Source organism: Rhamphochromis longiceps, linkage group LG23, assembly GCF_057381845.1.
Source record: "Rhamphochromis longiceps isolate RC_006_pf linkage group LG23, R_longiceps_female_GT1.1, whole genome shotgun sequence".
In the NCBI taxonomy this organism is placed as follows: domain Eukaryota; kingdom Metazoa; phylum Chordata; class Actinopteri; order Cichliformes; family Cichlidae; genus Rhamphochromis; species Rhamphochromis longiceps.
Genome location: NC_140578.1, coordinates 19,630,746 through 19,649,259, shown reverse-complemented (window position 1 = coordinate 19,649,259; position 18,514 = coordinate 19,630,746). Strand labels below are relative to the sequence as shown.

Here is an 18,514-nt window from a genome sequence, read left to right as displayed (position 1 = left end):
TTGAAAGGAAAAGAGACGGAGAGCGTGTGTGAGTGTGTGACGGGGAGAGAGAGAGAGATGCAGAGCGAGGTGTAGTCAGACTGAAGCCCTCTGATTGACTGTGATGTTCAGTCAGATGCTGAGCGGCTTCACATCACAGTCAAACCTCCATCCTTTCGTCTCCCTGTTCATCGGAAACATCTCGTTAGGATAAATTCAACTGTTCGGCTCGGTGCCCGGTGTCACAGGTAAGTTTATATGCAGCTTTTTATGCACCTGTAGTTTCACCTATTATTGACCTACAGAGATGTCCATTATAGTTAAGCTCACGTAGAAATGTTGTTAGACAATTCCAAGATTTTTGTTCCAGGAATTTCAAGGAATTTCTGGATAAATTTGCAACTGATGGAATTAAAATGTATTAAACAAAAAGTAAGTTTTTACTTTTTGTGTGTTTTGCACATGGGCAGTAAACTGTGTCAGCTGTCATTCATGTGCTTTTTATTTTAGGATTTTAAATGTATTTGTCATCTGTTTTTACCCTTTTTTGTTAACAGTGTTTACTTTGAAATCACCAAGAATTAACAATTCATTATCTGAATATTACATAATGATTTACATATACATTTAATATATGAAGTAGACTGAATACTTCCTTTCAGTAATAAAAAAAAATATTTTTAGGAGTTTTTTCATCAAATTTAAATACAGGGATGTGTGTATCATTAAAAAAGTCTGCTTTACACTGGATTATATTTTTTACTCACTGGAGATAAATAGTCTGAAGCTGTTTGAATTTTGTTTCTTGAAATTATTTTTAATATTAAAACATTCAAACCTTTAAAACATTCAAATCTTTAAATAAATCATACAAATTCTTTGACGTGATTGTGTATCACATAGAAATTTTTACCATAAGTGAAAATGTGAATGTGAAGAGATGTATATATGCTTTCTGTCAAATTCAGTAATTGCACCTATGTAAAATAATTTTCTTAAAATGTTTGGGTTGTAATTTCTATTAAACGTGCATTTAAATGAGCCAAAAAATATTAATATTATATATATATATATTTATATATTTACTAACTATTGAAGGTTCTAATCTAATAACAATAATGCATTTTTTTTAAAGAGAGCTAAAGAATAAACGGGGGATTTCATGTCTTAAAAACCTGAAATCAGACCACAGAGTGTTTGAAAAGGTCCTGGATGTTTCTTTGACCTGGTGTAAACTGACACAAATAGGAAAGTCTTTTCCCCCCCAAACATTTTCAAACAAATCTTAGGTTAATTTGGTCAATTTTCTAATTATCATTATTAACTAGAACTGGGAAATTATGACAATATTGATTTTGTTTTTCCTATTTCTGATCATGAGGCAGGTATTAAATCACCCTCAGTGGGGTTTAAAAGGTCCTGTGGTTAAAGTGGTTACTAACAACAGCAGCAGTGTTAACAGACAGAAAATAAACTAACAGAAAAATTATACTCCATTAAATGTCTGTTAACTTCTGCTTATTATCCCCACTTTTATCCTGTGTGTGTTTTCTCTGCTGGAGGGTCTGCTGTCTGAGAGGACAAAGAAAAGCTAGAAAAGGAAGCTTTTGAATAAAAAAAGAAAAGAAACCAGCTGAAATCCACAGATCTCAGAGGTGATTTTTGGTAGACTCTGCATGCTAATAATCTATATTTTAATTGTTTGCAGAGTAAATTCTTTCTGGTAGGTTTTCAAAGTTTCGTATCCAAATATCTGACATTTTCTTACAGCCAATTTTACCTTCTTATTCACAATCTTGGGTTTTGTTGTTGGTAAAATTTTGATCAAACGTCCTGTTTTTGAAACAGAGTTCATTCAAGCCATCAGCCCAAAGTGTACAGATGGCATGTTATGCACTAAATACACTGCTATGCTGTGAACTATGTAGCAATTTGAGGCAAACAAATTCATAACCCTAAAAAAGAAAACATTAGTTCAGTTTGCCCAATTTGCATGTGATAACTGTGCATAAATGGACATGACAATACAATAAATCAATCTACTGATGGTGTTTAAAGGTATGTGTTTTAAGTTTTTATCCTTTATTTTCATTCTTGTTTCAGGCATCGTTTCCTTCCAGGTCCATACTAGAAGCCAAGTAAGAGTCTCATTGAAAGACAAATGGTGTCGGGTGTGCAGATGCTTCTGACTGACAAAGTAAAAGACTTTACAATTTTGTTGACCCCTTTGTGTCACTTTCAGTCTGTGAACCCACTGTAAATTAAATGATGCAGTTAAAGAAGGTTTCTATTCAAGAGCAACTTGGAAAAATAAATAAACCTTTTATTTCATTCAGATTCATTTAAACTGAACAATCAAACATCAGATTATAGCACATTTCATTTGCTCCTTTCATATCAAACAATGTTGATTGTTTAAAAGCTTCAAAAATAAACAACAGATAAACTGCTTCCTGAAACGAGCTTATTTTTTGCGTTTCTTTGGTCCAGAAATTCCCCACCTGCATTCAGCCTATTATTTTCAAATGCAGAAATTTTCAGGAACAATATGGGTTTATCGGGTAGCTGACACCGTCCTCCAGCTAACTACAACAATGACAATAACGTCAGCTCATTTTTTTTTTTTTTTTTCATTCAGTTAAACTGATTATGTGGCTTAGAAAAAAACTGAAACCTGTAGCATGAATTCAAAGTGGACTGGACTGAAAATTTTGTTTTCAGTGGGATTTACTAATCACCTGTTAAATGCAGCAGTGAAGCGTAATCTGATCGTTAGAGGGCTGGTGTAATTTAAAGAGGTGTTATTAAGAAATTATATAAAACCATGGTTATATGATTTGGTCCTGATCATTTTCAATGATCAATTGTATTTAGGATGTAGTTTGAAATGTCAAAAGGTGTTTTAAAAATTGAGAAACTCATCAAGAATGTGTGAGGTCTTCAACATTCAGTGAAACCTGATCTATGATTATAGCAAATAAAACATAATTTATACCATGTTTGAGATTCAGTGCGGTCAACAAAACAGACTCTAAGAGACGATATGAAAAAATACAGCCTGTGTTTTTTTACCCATTATTTGAAGTACTGCTGTGTTCTTCAGTCTATTGAGACAAGAATCATACTTTGTGGTAAAATTTACGATTAGTGGACTAAATTAGTAAAATAAAAATATTCAGGTGGATCAGATTGCATTGTCAAGTTTCTAAAGACTAAAAAATAATCCAAACATCTTTACTCAAGTGAAATTAATGTTATAAAAACTGTAAAACTCATCACGATTGAATCTGTCTTTGTTTGGGTTTGCAGATGAAGGTGGAGGGGTTACAGGAAGATGGAGGGTCTGGTTCAGTGTCATCTGTAGATCAGAGTGCCACTGGTGCTGGTGGGTCGATGTGCAGTCCCGGTTCGGCTGAACGCTGCATGTCGCGGCTGCTGAGCGCCGTGGAGAGCGAGCTGCAGGCCGGCCGGGAGAAGGGCGACCCAACAGAGCGGGAACTGAGGGTGACGTTAGAGGATGCCGAGCTGTGGAGGAAATTCCAGCACATCACTAACGAGATGATCGTCACCAAGAATGGACGGTAACTGCTCTCAGATTTTTGCTACAAATTAACAAACTTCCATGAACAAACTTCACTCCTTCAATGCAACTGTTAGTTATTCAGGAAGCACCTGGTAGTGGAAACAAAAGTTTATTTACAGCTTCAGAATACTTTAGAAAATTGAAAGAAAAGGTGAACAAATTACAATATAAATGAAGTTTCTTAAATAAACAAAAATATCTGGATATAAACACCTGAATTAGAGATTCTCAGGATGCATTTCAATTAGAGACTTTGCGTTAAGTAATGTTTACTTTTTTGAGTCTTACTGCTGATCAACATGTGAATCTCAAGGGCGTTTGGGTAAATGGTAAATAAATTGATTCTTCTGCAGCACCTTACAACTCTACTGCAGAGCTCAAAGTGCTTTATAGAACATCTCATTTATACTGACTAATTCATGAAAGCACATTTTCTACGATTAAGCGTTTTCTCTGTAACATTCAGACACTGATAGTTGCATCAAAGAGCAACTTGGGGTGCAGTATCTCCTCCAAGGATACTTTGGCATGTAGACTGGAGCAGGCAGGGATCAAACCACCAATCTTTCAGTTAGTAGATGACCTACATTTCCTCCTGAGCTGCAGCCACCTCACCCACTTTTCTACATTGATAGAAAAAACACGTTAACATGTTCTCTCCTAAACAAAGCCTTCATAATTAGCCAGCTGAGATACTGGGTGTCTCTTTGTTTTGGGTTTTAGAGGTGTTCACAAGAGGAGGTTTTGATAGCCATTGTTGAGATTGTAGAGGTCTCAAAGACGTTTTTGAGTTAGTTCAGGAGATTTTTTTTTAGGTCTTTAGAGGAGATTCTTTAGATTTTGAAGGTATTGAAGAGATTTCCACAAAAAAAAAAAAATCAATAAGTTACTCCAAAAAGTATTCCACAAATACTTTTGGATGTTTCAGAAGCCTACAAGAAGCTCTGGAGGCTATTAGGGAGACTGACATCTGATATTTGTAGTCCTTGTTGATTCTGAGGATCTCCTGGAGAAGTTATGGATGCAATTAGTAACGTTTTCTAATTGTGTTGTAAGACTTTTCGGAAGAAAATCAGAAGAGTTTGGCTCATTTAGAAGTGATAAATAGCTTTGAGAGTGTCCAGATATAATTTAGGAGTTGTGAGAAGTTTTTTCTGAAGTTATAGAGGTAATAAGGACAGTACTTATGGTCTTTAATACATTCTAGATATAGAATGTGTTAAACGTAATATCAGTAAAGTACTTTTCTGAAAGTACATTGTCAACAGCCATCAGATTGACAGCCAACAGGAAACAGATCATTATATCAGGTAACTTTTGTCTTTACAGTCAGTATTCAGTAACGAACATGTTAGAAAATCATAAAAAGGCAATTTTCAGTCTTTTCCTAAACTGACAGAATTGATTTTTCTTGTCAGGAAAGTCTGCAAATGAAAAATGTAATTTAGCAAACACAGATACAGTTCTTTGCAACTTTCAACTAGTCAGTGTGAAAATAAAAATAAAAAACTGAGCCTTTCAGATACAACCGGCCCTATAAATAGCTATGATCCATATAATGCTGCTAAGTTTACTCGGGCAGTTTTAGTTTGGCATTTCTGTCACTCCCTGTGAAGGTAACATTAGGAGGACTTTCTAGTGCTTCAACTTGTGACTTTGCAATAATAAGTTAATGACTTCATTGGCATCAGCAGTCAATGAATGATACAGTAGCATGCCAACATTTTATGTGAGAGTTAATCAACTTTTGTTCCTAGTCAGCCAGTTTAGAAACAGAAAAATCAGACATTAAAAGATCATTATGTTCAATTCAGTGGCATGAAGATACACCATATTCTTCCTGAGCATGAATATACAATTCAGGCTTTATGAGAGAAACAAGCTTGAAGAAGAAAATATTTGAAAAATTGTGTTGTTGTTTTTTCTAAATTGAGTTTTGTTGGTGGTTCTTCTGAGCAGATGTGGCAACTTGTACTTTGTTTGCCAGAGATTTGTTATTTTGTTGTGATGCTAAAAACATAATCTTACCCATTTTTCTACAAATAATGGCTCGTTTTAGAAGATACTTGATTTCTGAATATTTTTGCAAAAATGACCACAGAGATGGAGAAACATTAACACAGAGTGTCCCTGTTTTAAGCTGACTCCCGATCAGTGCTGCTGTTAACCGGGGTTATTCATTAGTCTCGATAGCAGCTGTTATCATCGCCTCTGTGTGTTTCATTTTGTGGTTTTTTTGTGCCAAGCCGAGGCGTGTTGACCAGTCGCGCCCTGCGGTGGGCAAACACTCCATTTACACCTGCAGGACGCCACTTCAACTGCTGTTACTGCTGGAGAGCCGACTGTTTGTCTGAAAGCAGCTTTAGAAGGATGGAAACTTTGGTATTTTTAACATACGGTGATAAATTTATATTCACATGCAGAGATGGTTGGTTATCATAATCTGTCATAGTTTATGCTGCCTGTAACAAATTTTAGCTCTGGTAAGGATTTTTCTAATCAGTCATCAGTTGTTATTGATGGTTATCGAAGAAATGCATTTGTTGGCTGTACCGCTGTCAACCAGTCAGAATGAAAAATAAAGAATAAGGTATATTCAGAGAATAAAATGGGGGTGGAATCGTAGTGTCAGGAGGCTCTTTGGAGAAAAACTAGTCTGGAAATTATAGACATTTTCTCTAAAGCCCTTAAAATCTGGTATTGTTAAAATGCCTTTATACAGCCTTCAGCTGTTTGGCACAATTGTCAAAAAATTGCAGTACCAGACTTTTTTGGATTCTGTTTACTTTTAAAACTCCATCCAACAATTATTTGTGTTATATATAAATCATTATCTCTAATTTGACAGAAATTTCTGAAAATTGGCTCTTACATGTTTTCTTTGACCAACTCTCAAAGCTGAACTATTTTCCTAGAAAAGCTCAAGAAAGTCCTCACTCCTGAGAAACTACAAGGAACAACTATCTGTATATCAGTGCAGCTGAAAATTCTGTCAGTTTAAAAATTAATCTGTTAACTAAATGTGTGACTGTGATAAATTATCACAGACGTTTTATAGAACTATTCAAATTTACTGTTGGCTTCTGGAATGTTTTTAACAGATCCACAAATTCCCAATATTTGAGTTTGATCTGTATGTAGTTTAATAGTTGCAATAATTTTGTATTTGTTTGTAAATGTATTCATTATATGAAACGTTATATTGTGTATATATTTAATTTCATCTAAAGTCCAAAACATAAAGCAAAACAAAATGCTGTGGATCCTTTGGCAGCTTAAAACCTGGATATTTATCTGAGGTGCCGGTGGTGACCAAAAATGGAGCTAAAAGAGAAAAAAAGTCGGACAATCTTCAGGTTGATATAAATAACTTTATCATTATAGTTGGTTATACTTAAAAAAAACTGAACCAAAGAATGAAACTGAAACTGTAAATTCAGATTTGCAATCACATAATAGCAGAACAGCTCCCACAGCTGAGCAGGTGGTGAGCAAAGTCAAAACATATCTTTATAATAAGCTGCTGACTAATTTGTTGATTAAATGTTCAGCAATGTATGTTACAGTAACTTCAGCTTCAATAAAACTTTCATAGAGATACATTCATATGTATAGGCAATGTGTGTAATCTATGTATAAACTTATAATATAATGTAAGAAAAAATGCATTAAAATTGGTATTAGCCCCATAATTCTGTTATTATTTTGGGTTCTGTGAGTGAACATAAACTTTCCCCTTTAATCAAGCTGTGTGTCTCTCTTCAGTCGCATGTTCCCAGTGCTGAAAGTGAGCGTCTCTGGCCTGGACCCCAGCTCCATGTACTCCTTCCTGCTGGACTTCGTCCCGGCTGACAGCTGCCGCTGGAAGTTTGTAAACGGGGAGTGGGTGGCGGCCGGCCGGGCGGAAAGCCGCAGCGAAGGCCGGGGCCACGGTGGCATCTACATCCACCCTGACTCGCCAAACTTCGGCGCTCACTGGATGAAAGCGGCCGTGTCCTTCAACAAGGTCAAACTCACCAACAAGGTGAACGGAGGAGGACAGGTGGGTGGAACAGAGCCTGAAAATCTGCATGTCTTCATTCATTGATTTCTTTGTGTGTTTACTTGTTCTTTCTGCAGTCATTCATACTTTGATTTTTATCCAGTCTGTTCATATATTTTTGAGATTTTCAGTTTTTATTTAATTGTTGTTTTTTTTTCTTTCCTGTGATTTCTTATTCGTTTTCTTTCTCTCCTTTGTTCTCTTTTTTGTTTCTGTTCTGCTGATTTTTGCTTTCTTTGTTTTGTTTGTAGTTCCTTTTTTCTTCAGTACTTTATTCCTCTCTTTAATCTAGTGTTTTCTTTTTTCAATCTTTCTTTTTTGTTCTCGTAATTTTCTACTATTCATTCTTGTCTTTCTTCTCCCTTTCCCTCTTTCACTTTTACCACACTTTTTCCTGTATTTCTTCTGCATCTCCGTCTTCTTCTTCTTCTTGAGTCCATTATCCTGCTGTTCATGTCAAGAGTCTCCGTCTCTTTCCCTCTCTCTCTCTCCTTCCCTCTGTATTGTATTGAAGTGGGCGAGAGACTACCGCCTCTAATTAGCCACTTCAGTCCCTCTCTCCGCTCACTTCACCTGCTCGCCCCCTCGTAACCACGGGAACGGGATAAACAGCTCTTAATTGGCCAGCAGCAGTTTAATGCACTTCCTGTCGAGAGCTGTTCAGCACTCTTAGAGGCCTCCATGCGCACACACGCACACACAAACACAAACACACGTGCACAGCACTACAAAATTGGCAATAATGTTGTTTATATTTACCTCATTATCCCTGTCCAAACATGACACGCACACACCGGGCAGTAATGCAGAGTTGGAACAGAGAGCTCGGCCATAATGAAATAATTGCTCAGCTTATTTGTACATTATGGTAATTATGTTTTTTACTGGGAAATTAATTTACCCATCATGCTTCAGATGGATGAGGGAGAGAGAGGTAAACTATATTCAAAAAGAGCCCACACACACTCCAGCTAATGTGGGCACTGCCAGCACACACACAGCGCCGGGGTCAGATCTGAAGCCAGCCTCTCAATCTGAATAGAAAACAGTTTGTTTTTGTGTGTCCGCCCGGAGAACTCGGATTGGTTAATTGGGCCTCATTAGCGAGGGGGGGGGGGTTGATGGGGAGATGGACGAGATAGAAAAGACAGATGGATAAAAGAGTGTTTTGGCCAAGAGACAAAGATGGCTCCACTCCATAAACTCTCCTGCAGTCAGACAAACTGACAAACTGACTGACTGACAAAACTACACTTACCTTTGTTTTCTGTTAATTGATTCAAAAGTACAGAGCTGTTTGGACTTTTTCAAACTTTTAGAGCCGAGTTTTTACCGTGAGGCTTGTGATCTCTTCAGAGAGGATGGACTTCAGTAAAAAAGTACTGAAATGAACTAAACAGGTCAGATAGGAAATGTTGAAGTATGGATAGAATGAGGTAGGCAGTTACAACCAGATATAGATGGTTACATTTATGAATGGGCAATAATATACATGGACACAAGCAGGTATCGGAGGAATGGAAACATTATAGATGACGGGGGATCTATTATTGTACGATCATCTATTATTGTACGATCTACTGTACAATATAAAGCGCCTTGAGGCGACTGCTGTTGTGATTTGGCGCTATATAAATAGAATTGAATTGAATTGAATTGAATTGAAATGGAAACATTATAGATGAGTACAAACTGGTGTTAATGAATATAGATAATTGGGCGAAAGCATATAAAAATATTATAGATGACTGAAAACCTCTAAAAAGGTGGATAGATAGTAGCAGATAGAGGTAGCTTCAGACAATTACAACTGGATATAGAGAGATACGAACAGGTACAAATTGAGAAAGACATATAAAAATGTTTAGATGTGTGTAAATGGGTAAAGATGGAAAAATGAATATACAGCTTAAAAGAATTAAAGGGACACTTGAAATTCCAGTACCAGTATGTATATATATACAGTGGTTTGCAAAAGTATTCGGCCCCCTTGAACTTTCCCACATTTTGTCACATTACAGCCACAAACATGAATCAATTTTATTGGAATTCCACATGAAAGACCAACACAAAGTGGTTGGTACACGTGAGAAGTGGAACGGAAATCAATACAATAAATAACTGCAAAGTGGGGTGTGCGTAATTATTCAGCCCCCTGAGTCACTACTTTGTAGAACCACCTTTTGCTGCAATTACAGCTGCCAGTCTTTTAGGGTCTGTCTCTACCAGCTTTGCACATCTAGAGACTGAAATCTTTGCCCATTCTTCTTTGCAAAACAGCTCCAGCTCAGTCAGATTAGATGGACAGCGTTTGTGAACAGCAGTTTTCAGATCTTGCCACAGATTCTCGATTGGATTTAGATCTGGACTTTGACTGGGCCATTCTAACACATGGATGTGTTTTGTTTTAAACCTTTCCATTGTTGCCCTGGCTTTATGTTTAGGGTCGTTGTCCTGCTGGAAGGTGAACCTCCGCCCCAGTCTCAAGTCTTCTGCAGACTCCAAGAGGTTTCCTTCCAAGATTGCCCTGTATTTGGCTCCATCCATCTTCCCATCAACTCTGACCAGCTTCCCTGTCCCTGCTGAAGAAGCACCCCCAGAGCATGATGCTGCCACCACCATATTTGACAGTGGGGATGGTGTGTTCAGAGTGATGTGCAGTGTTAGTTTTCCGCCACACATAGCGTTTTGCATATTAGCCAAAAAGTTCCATTTTGGTCTCATCTGACCAGAGCACCTTCTTCCACATGTTTGCTGTGTCCCCCCCACATGGCTTGTGGCAAACTACAAACGGGACTTCTTATGGTTTTCTGTTGACAATGACTTTCTTCTTGCCACTCTTCCATAAAGGCCAACTTTGTGCAGTGCACGACTAATCGTTGTCCTATGGACAGATTCCCCCACCTGAGCTGTAGATCTCTGCAGCTCGTCCAGAGTCACCATGGGCCTCTTGGCTGCATTTCTGATCAGCGCTCTCCTTGTTCGGCCTGTGAGTTTAGGGTGACGGCCTTGTCGTGGTAGGTTTACAGTTGTGCCATACTCCTTCCATTTCTGAATGATCGCTTGAACAGTGCTCCTTGGGATGTTCAAGGATTGGGAAATCTTTTTGTACCCTCAGCCTGCTTTAAATTTCTCAATAACTTTATCCCTGACCTGTCTGGTGTCTAAATCCAATCAAGAATCTGTGGCAAGATCTGAAAACTGCTGTTCACAAACGCTGTCCATCTAATCTGACTGAGCTGGAGCTGTTTTGCAAAGAAGAATGGGCAAGGATTTCAGTCTCTAGATGTGCAACGCTGGTAGAGACATAGCCTAAAAGACTGGCAACTGTAACTGCAGCAAAAGGTGGTTCTACAAAGTATTGACTCAGGGGGCTGAATAATTACACACACCCCACTTTTCAGTAATTGTATTGTATTGGTCTTTCACGGGGAATTCCAATAAAATTGATTCATGTTTGTGGCTGTAATGTGACAAAATGTGGAAAAGTTCAAGGGGGCCGAATACTTTTAGATAAAAGCATTTAGGTGCAGAAAAAATGTACAATAATCTTGGTCTAAATAATTATAAATGATGGGAAAATGTAGAAATAATTGTCTTCATTTTCCCAGATTATGTTGAATTCTCTCCATAAGTATGAACCTCAGCTCCACATCGTGTGTGTTGGCTCTCGCCATCGACTGGTTTCTAACGTTTCCTTCAAAGAAACGCAGTTCATCGCCGTCACTGCCTACCAGAATGAAGAGGTACAAAAGATGTTCTATTTTCAATATCATTTGGTGTTTGGGTGTGAACTAGAACTAGTTTCACAGCTATACTTGTTCTAATTCTTGAAAAATTGAAGCTGATTTTGATATATCAAAGTTAAAGCTAACACCAGCAAGCTAAAATTGCTCAAATATTCCAATTAACCAGATTTAATGCTGGTTAAGTGTCATGAAATATTGGACAGTGTTTCTTTTTTCAATTACCTTTTTAATAAATATGGATTTGTGGGACACAGACTCGGAATTAGAAACACAACACAACATCTTTTAATCGGAAAAAAACATTTGAATACAAATGTATGAAATTTTTTATAAAGGTAAAGCTCAGACGTCTGATTTAGTTTAAAAAAAAGGTAAAGCTCAGAGTTTTTTTTACCAGCTGAATCTGTTTAATTTAATGAGATGAATCAGTTTTTAAGGGTATAATATATTCCATTTTTAATGTTACAACAGCAAACCCTTACTTAGTTGGTCACGTTCAGGTTATTAATAATCTATTCTCTCATTTTATTGAGATCACAGTTAATAAAAACAGATTGGGAACACACACTAATTATTCAAATCAAAACAGAGGAAGAATTTATTAAACAGAACTGTGAAATAATACAATAAGTGGACATGAAAATGGATATTCATCTAGAAGCCTGATTGAGAAATTACTTGCAAATGAACAGATCAATGAAAGATGAAGCCTCTGTCCAATAAATGGACTGTTATGCATAAAAGTCATTTAACATTTCACAGCTGAGGTGCTCTGTTCTTCTCGAGTGTAAAATAACGTAACAGGATGTGGATGTTTCTGTGTTTTTCTGTGCAGATCACAGCCCTAAAGATCAAATACAACCCGTTCGCTAAAGCCTTTCTGGATGCCAAAGAGAGGTAACACTGCACAGCAACACAACAACAGCATCCAAACACTTTAATCTGACTTTTAAACTGGATATACCCTTTAAGAGACCCAGTAGCCATATAGTGTATTTCTATGTTCTTTTGTGATACTTTAAATTATAAAAACATAAATCTAGCCTCCAAAACTTTTCATAGATTTTTACAGGATTTTCCACATTAATGTGCCACGGAGAATGGAAAGCTGTGAAATATGAACATTTTTAACACAATGGGCTTTGATTTATTAGCCCTTTTTCTGGTATATATTCAATAATTAGGTATCTCATTATGACAGTGTTTAGATATTTCAGTAATCTAAATGTTTTGTGCATTTCTACACAAAATCTTTGAAATATTACGCTTCTGCCAACCAGATTTTTTTTTCAGATTGAGTTAGAAACAACGGATGACTATGATGACTTCACTGTAATTTTGCTTTTTAGTTGCAAAGATAGCTGGATTGCACAAGGGTTAAAACTGTCCTGTTTCTCATATTAGGTTTTCAGAGCATTTAAAGTAATTATCATGAAGAAAGCAAGAGTTATTTGTACGGCAATTTTCACATTAAAAGCACCAGATAACTTCTACAGAAGTAGAACAGCTCTGTTTGATCAAAGTTCCTGCATGCTGGTAACACACGGCAGAAGACTTTCACTGCACTACAGATAACATTAAAAATAGATCCAACTATAGCTCATCCATCATGGTCGGGTTTTGTCTTCACTAGCAGGGAGTTAAAACTGGATTGGACCAGCAGGGCACCTGTTTATTTGGTTGGTGGTGCAGGGTGGTCTTTAAAAGAGAACAAAAATGTGCTCTCACCTCTGCAAAGTCAACTAGCTTTCAGCATAGCTCTGAGACATATGTAAAGTATATGGTCATTCAGAGTAAGTTTCTGGTTAGACTCCATAACGTTTTTAGGCCCAGGTGCATCAACCTCAGTTTGGGGTGCATTTAAAGGTTATCCAGGCCTTTATATCCTTAAGTCGTGGCTCTAGTTTAACTAATAATTTCGGCACCATAGATAAATAAAGTTGGATATCATCTGCATAGAAAATAAAATGTAGGTATTATTTATGACAAGAGAGGTAATGCACCATCTCAAATGTTCTGTGCCTTTTAGTTTTCAGTACCAAGAAAAGGTTGCGGGAGAACTGATGGAAGGATTGTTAGCAAGACTAAAAGGGCATTTGACTACCGAAGAGCTTCAGGGTGGTTCAGCTGACTTTGGAGTGGTGATAAACACACCTCAGTATCCAAAGTGGTTGACTTCAAGAGGTCAGGCTCTCAGCTCCCAAACTAAACATCATGATAAATCTTTAGACAGTTCTTTTTATTTTTTGTTATTTTGAATAAGTAAAAGGTGGAGATAAAGACATACTTCACTTTAAGCTTATATTTTACTCACTGAGATAGAAAACTGTGATCAGGGGACCCAAACATCACTGCAAAATCTCCACATAAACAAATGATGTTGTAAAATCAACTTGTGATTAAATGCAATAGCTGTGAGATCTAGTATGTCATATATAATGAGTGTGCAGTTGTGGATGAGTCAGATTTCTGTCCCATCCAGAGATATTTTACACCACAGCCATGTGCCTGCAATGACTGCTGACACTTTACACTTAACGCTTAGCATTTCTCACCAGGATAACAGAGGAAGTTAGCGTTAGCAGGCGATTAGAGAGTCATTATGAACTCCACCGTCTCACTCATTTGGAGAGAGGGTGTCAAGTGAGAGACTCTATACAATATAAACCACACACACATCTGAACACAGACACACAAACTCACATTGTCTTGATGGCTGTGTTTGATTTATCCTCCTCAGGATCCCAGGTGGGCGGAGTTTGCCTGAGCCATCAGAGGGCCGTGTTGGGATTCAGTCCTGTGAGTTCACAGCTTTATATAGCCTCATGAAAGAGACAATTACATTTTTTCGTAGTTTATATCGAAATAAAAACATTGGACTTTTATGCTTTTTGAAATTTAATTTGAAGATTAAAATAAAAATCAGATTTTGTGGGAAAAATTTAAAATCTTATTTCCATGGTATGAAATTTATGAATCTATGAAAGTGTTTGATTTTAACAGCATATTTTATTCCTTTTTTATAAACAGTTTTTCTGAGCATTTACTTTTCTTGTGCTTTTATTTTTTGTGTAAGTATATATTTCTTGTTATTCTTGACACAAAAAAACAAACTATCGATACATTTTAGGTAAACAGATATTTGCGTGTGTGCTTTGGTGTGTAAGGTTGGTCGCTGTGCTCAGCTGGAGGAGGAGGTGCTTTTCCTTATGGCAGCAGCCTCCCGCTGACATCACATCATCACCATGGTTATAAACACCATGGATACCCTGGGAGACACACGCCTTACCCCACTGCCTACCTGCCCCACCGCCCGCACTCCTCAGGTAACAGTGTTTTTGTGAATGTTTGTAGAAAGTCCAAAAATAAAGTTTTGTACTTCTTATCATGTTCAACATTACAGAGGGATTTCATATTTGCTACAATTATCACAGATATTTGTTTTTACTTTTTTCAATTTTAATGTAAAACTGTGCAGCAGAACATTTTCACTATATTGAAATAATCATGACATTTTACACTGGCATTATACTACATTATACATTATACTATATGTATAAACATGTGCTGTATAAACATGTAGTTTCATGTTCATTTATAACTATATAAAAAATCACGATTTATTTATTTACTAAATGTTTACAATATAAAGCATTTACAATTTTTATATACATACATTTGCATGCAGACATCTCTTTTTGTCATTAATATACAAATTTTCTTCATGTCTATTATGATTTAAAAACAAAATTCTTATATATGTGACATAAAAACAATGATTAATGAACTGTATATTAAACAGATAAACAAATAAGCATTTACGTAAATATTTTATATGGGTTTTTTTCTGAATATTCAGTGAACATTTACTTTCTATAACTACTTATATACATATATACCTTTATATACACTAGTACACAATGTAAATTATGTTGATTTACTTATATGCTAATTTTAAATATTTATATACAAACTTTTGCCTGCAGACATCTACATGAATATAGAAATATGCACACACACACACACACACACACACACACACACACACACACACACGTGTGTGTGTATATATAAATATATAAATATAAATATATATATATATATATTATATATATATATATATACATACATATATATTTACTCTTATTTAGCAAAAAAGTACATTTTACAGATTTTTGTTTTGTGTTCAAAATCCTATCTTTTGTTTAAGTCTTTTGGTTTTTATTCAATATTTTACTCAATATTGAATGAACACAGCAGTTTCTAAATTCTGGATTCTTTGTGTGCTCTCAGTGTGTCTCTCTGAAGGTGTTCAGGTGATATCTGATGGCTGGAGCACCTCCTCCCCTCGTCCCACCTCATCTTCTTCCTCACCCTCCTCTGCCTCCATTCCCTTGAGTAGCAGCGCCCCTTCATCACAGCCTCCTCCTCCTCACAGCTCCAGGTGAAACCCATCCCACAGCTTTAAATGGTAAATGTACTGGTTTTTCAGATTAAATGAACTATCTGTGTGTGTTTTCAGTCAGTACCCTTGTCTGTGGACAGTTGGATGCAGCGAGCTGAGCCCCTCCCACTCACCCTGCGCTGGGCTCCACCATGGACCAATCAGCAGCGAGGGACTCATGCAGCCTCCTGGTCACACTCGGATGGGCGGGGCTGGATGGCCGCCTGGTCCCACACACTCTTTCTGAAATGTGATGTGATTGGCCAAATTAATCAGTGATAACCCACTACACACTAGTAACCTGGTGGTAACCGTTCAGTGAGATTATTTGATAGTAACCAGCTGCTGGTTATTTGTACATAGAGTACTGTAAGCTTTCATGGCTACTCATATCATGCAGTTGATAAAAAATATATATATTTTAAACACTATTTGTAACTATTTATGACTATTTGTATAGATATCATTTCAAAAGGAATGGTTACTTGTATCTGCTTGTGGCTACAATCACATAGGGACAGAGATCCCCAACCCCAACCCCAAAAATATGTAGTCTTCAACCAGTTGGCGAGCAGTTTCTGGCAGTTGCTTTGTGAAATTAATCACAAAGAGGGTGCTGCACAAAACACCTCCTAAAAGTTGCTTTGGTGGGTACCAGATTACCGCAGTGACTCACAGTTTTCAGGTAATAAGCCAACTTATCTGCAAATACTCATCAAGAGTTCATAACCCACTAGTGAAATTGGAAACAGAGACCGGTCACCTACTAGTAAAAGTTGGAGCCTCTTATACACGTTGGGTCCAGCAGTAAGACAAAGCATTTATCTGATGGTAAACTGTGAACTATGTATGCAAACTCTTGGCTAACATAGAAGTCTGTTAGTGACCAAAAGAGTCTTATGGAGGTTTTCTGGTGCAGCACCTTCTTTATGACAGACTTTGTGACCTAACAGCCAACAAGCACTCACCAACCATTCAGGAAATACACACTTTTTTTCCCTAGCGACCATAGGTTGACTGGGGTTGATGGACTAGTTTCTATGACTTTTAGACCGAGGCCACAGGAAGTGGCCAGTTGGCTGCTTGTACCACAGCTATTGGTGGCTAGTATTTCATTTAGCAGCTGTGACTACTTATAGATAACAGTGACAACTCCTACATGGGAACTTCTAGTGGCTGTTAACGTCTGCTAGTGGCTGCTATTAGTAGATAAAGGTAATCACTGCTGGCCTTTGTTGCATGTAAGTAGCAGATACTGGTTAGCAACTGGTAGCTACATATGAGTGACGGTGTTATTTGAGTTAGTGGCAACCGTTTTAGTTAGCAGCTAACCAGTAAATACCTGTAAATAAAATGGTTACATGTACCTGCTGGTTGTTGATGCAATCTAATGAGCACTGGGGGCCACTTTTAAAATCTAATAGGTAAATATTTGCTAATGTCTTATAGTAAGCATCTACTGACAGCCAAATATTCTTTTGGTTACTTAAACTAAACCAATACTGTTGGGTCCCCCCCCCCCCCATATTTATTGGTAATAAAAATGTAAAACTGTGAGATGAACATATGTAAATCTAATGTTAGCCAACAGCCTGGGCTTCAGATTCCTCTTTATACTCAATTTATAATTTATGAAATTTCAAATTTTCTGCAGGCTTCCAGAAGTTCACCAATCAAAAGTGAACTGATGGGCTGAATAAGATAAGTATAAGATAAATGTGGTTTATTTTCAAAAGCAAATCATGCTAAGACTTTAAATGAGATGTATTATGCTTTTCATGATTTGTTGTCATGTATTTAATGTCACAGTGTCAGATATTCATATTAAACCTGTCTAAAGTTAAAAATAATGAAGCAAACTTATGTAAAAGTATTTCTTTTGAGACTTCACACTGCTCTGAATCCTCTGTCTCCAGCATCACGGCTCATTGGGTTTCATGGCTGGCTTTGAGATGTTGGCCAGTCAGATTTTTAGGGAGGAGGGCCTTGATGAGCTACATTTAGAAACATAATAGATTCATAATTTGCTATGATATATCGTCATATATTTGATGTTACCATCTCAGATGTTCATTTAAACCTGTCCAGAGTTAATAATGTTAAATTATGTACACTGCTCTGAATTTTCTGTTTCCAACATCACAGCTCACAGGATCTAGGTGTTGCCCCTCAGCTCTCTTCCAGATTTTGGGAAATCAAACAGAAGTGAGCTTTCATATGGAGAAGAGCCTTAAAGAGCTGGAGCATTATTTAGGACTTTTGAAGAGTTGCAGTATATAATATAGAGAATGGAATTAAAATTATTCCCCTTTACCTGACAGTAAATTTGGCTCCCTTTTCTTGCAGATATTAAAGGTCTCTAGCAGGGACTTTTAGTGGTTGCCACTTGCTCATCAAGTCACATGTAAATCAACATTATATCATTTGCTGAATCAAAGTGTTAAAATAAATCAAATCAATGTTAGGTCTTGCAAACTCTGTGGTGTTATGGTGCCCTCTGGAGTCAGAGGTAAAAGATTCATGTCTTTGTTGTTGATGATGTTGCTTTCTCATTGTTGTTTCTCCGGATCTATTGCTGCTAAGCAGAAACAAAAGATAATTTGAAGATTAAATTAATTAAATTAAAACATGTAGTCAGCAAAAACACCAAATAATTGTTCTGCTCTCGTTGTTGCTTTTTGTTTGTTTTCTGCTGCAGAAAGAGAGGTTGTGTCAAT

General features: G+C 36.9%; 1 protein-coding gene across 1 annotated transcript; it reads left to right on the top strand.

Moving 5' to 3' along the window:
* The first annotated feature begins 1,152 nt into the window (after window positions 1–1,152).
* tbx19 (T-box transcription factor 19) lies at window positions 1,153–16,950 on the top strand. The gene is made up of 10 exons (XM_085398195.1): window positions 1,153–1,634; window positions 2,083–2,176; window positions 3,289–3,560; window positions 7,328–7,604; window positions 11,216–11,350; window positions 12,189–12,250; window positions 14,094–14,152; window positions 14,521–14,679; window positions 15,647–15,797; window positions 15,876–16,950. Exons 2-10 carry the CDS (start codon window positions 2,141–2,143, stop codon window positions 16,042–16,044), a joined length of 1,320 nt encoding a protein of 439 aa, XP_085254321.1. The 5' UTR covers window positions 1,153–1,634; window positions 2,083–2,140; the 3' UTR covers window positions 16,045–16,950.
* The last annotated feature ends 1,564 nt before the right edge of the window (window positions 16,951–18,514 follow it).

What these genes read in the sequence shown, in the direction of transcription:
- tbx19 (XM_085398195.1), top strand. Translation starts at nt 2,141, where the DNA reads ATGGTGTCGGGTGTGCAGATGCTTCTGACTGACAAA. An exon ending in CTGCCTACCAGAATGAAGAG is followed by an intron (nt 11,351 to 12,188) that starts GTACAAAAGATG and finishes TTTTCTGTGCAG; the next exon opens with ATCACAGCCCTAAAGATCAA. An exon ending in CCGTGTTGGGATTCAGTCCT is followed by an intron (nt 14,153 to 14,520) that starts GTGAGTTCACAG and finishes TTGGTGTGTAAG; the next exon opens with GTTGGTCGCTGTGCTCAGCT.